This window comes from Phytophthora parasitica (assembly GCF_000247585.1).
Source record: "Phytophthora parasitica INRA-310 unplaced genomic scaffold supercont2.49, whole genome shotgun sequence".
Taxonomy (NCBI): domain Eukaryota; phylum Oomycota; class Peronosporomycetes; order Peronosporales; family Peronosporaceae; genus Phytophthora; species Phytophthora nicotianae.
In genome coordinates, this window is record NW_008649035.1 from 433,708 (window position 1) to 435,501 (window position 1,794).

The 1,794-nt window shown below is 53.3% G+C and overlaps 2 protein-coding genes across 2 annotated transcripts; both read left to right on the forward strand.

Annotated features, from left to right (window-relative positions):
* Positions 1–79: 79 nt before the first annotated feature.
* On the forward strand, positions 80–472 carry PPTG_16004 (hypothetical protein; the record flags this gene model as incomplete). The annotated part of the gene is made up of 1 exon (XM_008912796.1): positions 80–472. The coding sequence occupies one exon, from the start codon at positions 80–82 to the stop codon at positions 470–472; it is 393 nt and encodes a 130-aa protein (XP_008911044.1).
* A 288-nt stretch (positions 473–760) lies between these two features.
* On the forward strand, positions 761–1,698 carry PPTG_16005 (hypothetical protein; the record flags this gene model as incomplete). The annotated part of the gene is made up of 4 exons (XM_008912797.1): positions 761–769; positions 827–1,179; positions 1,252–1,472; positions 1,544–1,698. The coding sequence occupies 4 exons, from the start codon at positions 761–763 to the stop codon at positions 1,696–1,698; spliced, it is 738 nt and encodes a 245-aa protein (XP_008911045.1).
* Positions 1,699–1,794: the final 96 nt, after the last annotated feature.

Sequence of the window (1,794 nt, forward strand, 5' to 3'; positions counted from 1 at the left end):
GCATATACATGCCATAATCGGCGGCCCTGTCTGCACTTCGCTGAACTGTTCATTCGCGGGCTCGTGTAGAAACACTCTCATGGAAAATCCTCATCTACTAATACGCCGGAACGTGCAAACTGGTACGCGAGGCCTCGTTGCGACGACAGCTATTCCTGCGGGAGAAATTCTGGGGGAATACTTAGGGCACCTCCAGCTTATTGGAGCTCCTTCGAAGTTCGAGCCGGTCAATGAAGGCTACCGTCTGCGGCTCAAGACGAAGACGTCGAGCAATAAATACGCCGGTATCGATGCTCTTTACAGCGGGGGTAAGCTGCGCCTCCTCAACCACTCATGCAACCCCACTGCGAGATTCCACGAGGTCCAGACCGGGAGGGAGCTGACAGTGGTGGCTGTCACGGCACGCGATGTTTTCCCCGGTGAGGAGGTAACCGTCAGCTACGGAGACCGATTGTGGTTTGTGTGTAAGTGAGGGTGGCAGGGGTGTCAGCATCGAGACCTTCAAGACGTTCCGGCCGCCACACCACTACAATAAGGACCCTTTGCAGATGCGGCGAAGGACGATCTAGGATCGATCCCCAACTAATTGTTTTCTTCCTGCACTTGGAAGTGTATTGCGACCTGCTAGTTTGAGTTTTTTTTCCTTCTTTGCAGTTGTCAATAATGAAAATCAATGGTTTTTCATTTGTCTAAAACATTCTGGGCGGTCGACTTCATTTTCTATCGTGCAAGCTGAGGATCGGAGTCTCAAGACGCTGTCATGAGTCGGGTACGGCACAAACATTAGAGAGCTGTCCTATCCAATGCACTGACATTTTCCTTGTAGAGGGGCCGCAAAAGTGGCTACCGGAACTTCTCGATCGCTGAGCAGATGCCGTTATGCAGCGTTGTTGGAGACATTCTACCCCTTGGAAGGAACATGTGGGATCAAGTCGCTCTTTGGTATAACTCGCGCCGTCCAAGAGGCACCAGCGAGCGTGATTTCGAAGCCCTGCGCAGGAAATTTCGCAGTTTGTATGGAAAGCCAAAGCCGCCGGGTTACAATGGAGAAATACCCGAGTCGAAGAAGCCGATTGCCTTTGCCCACAAATCCACCGAGAGCTTGAACTCAGCGCCGGACCTTCACTCTACCACGATGGCGTTGATGACGGTGCCGATGATGCAGAGCTGGTGCGCCACGTAGAAGATATAGCGGAGACAGGTACGCGTCCAGCTTCAGCTTAGGAACTCATGAGAGTGTTCCCAATGAAGAGTCAGTGTCGCTCCGTCGGTCGACGAAGTGGTAGCTGAGTCGGAGGAGGATGAGAATGAAGAGATTCGACAAGAGGACACGCAAGACGAGGATTCACCGCCAGATACCGATCTACCCGATGTACCTCCCGCCCGGACCTATACACAAAAATCAACTCAAGCGTCAGTGGCAGCCTCTGTCGAGGACAGTGTTGACGAATGGGTATCTGACAGAGAAGAACGTGCCGATTCTACGAGCACAACAGAAAATGTCCAGACGTTGGGTACTAATCTCGATTTTATTGGTCCCGAGACCCCGATTCCATCGTCGGCCTCACAAGGTCGAGCTGCACCCTTTACGGCGGGGCCTCGTGCTCCGACTTCCCGTGCAAACGCTTCTTCAACGAGAACAAGCGGCCGTCCTCGACGACCGTCTCGCGAGCACATTCCTTCGGAGGCTACCCCTGACGGCCCCGTACTAAACAGAGATCCTGATAATGAGCTTGCCGACTCCAATGAAATGGCCCGGTACCGACTTTCAGCAGCAAGCAATCGACTGGGGGG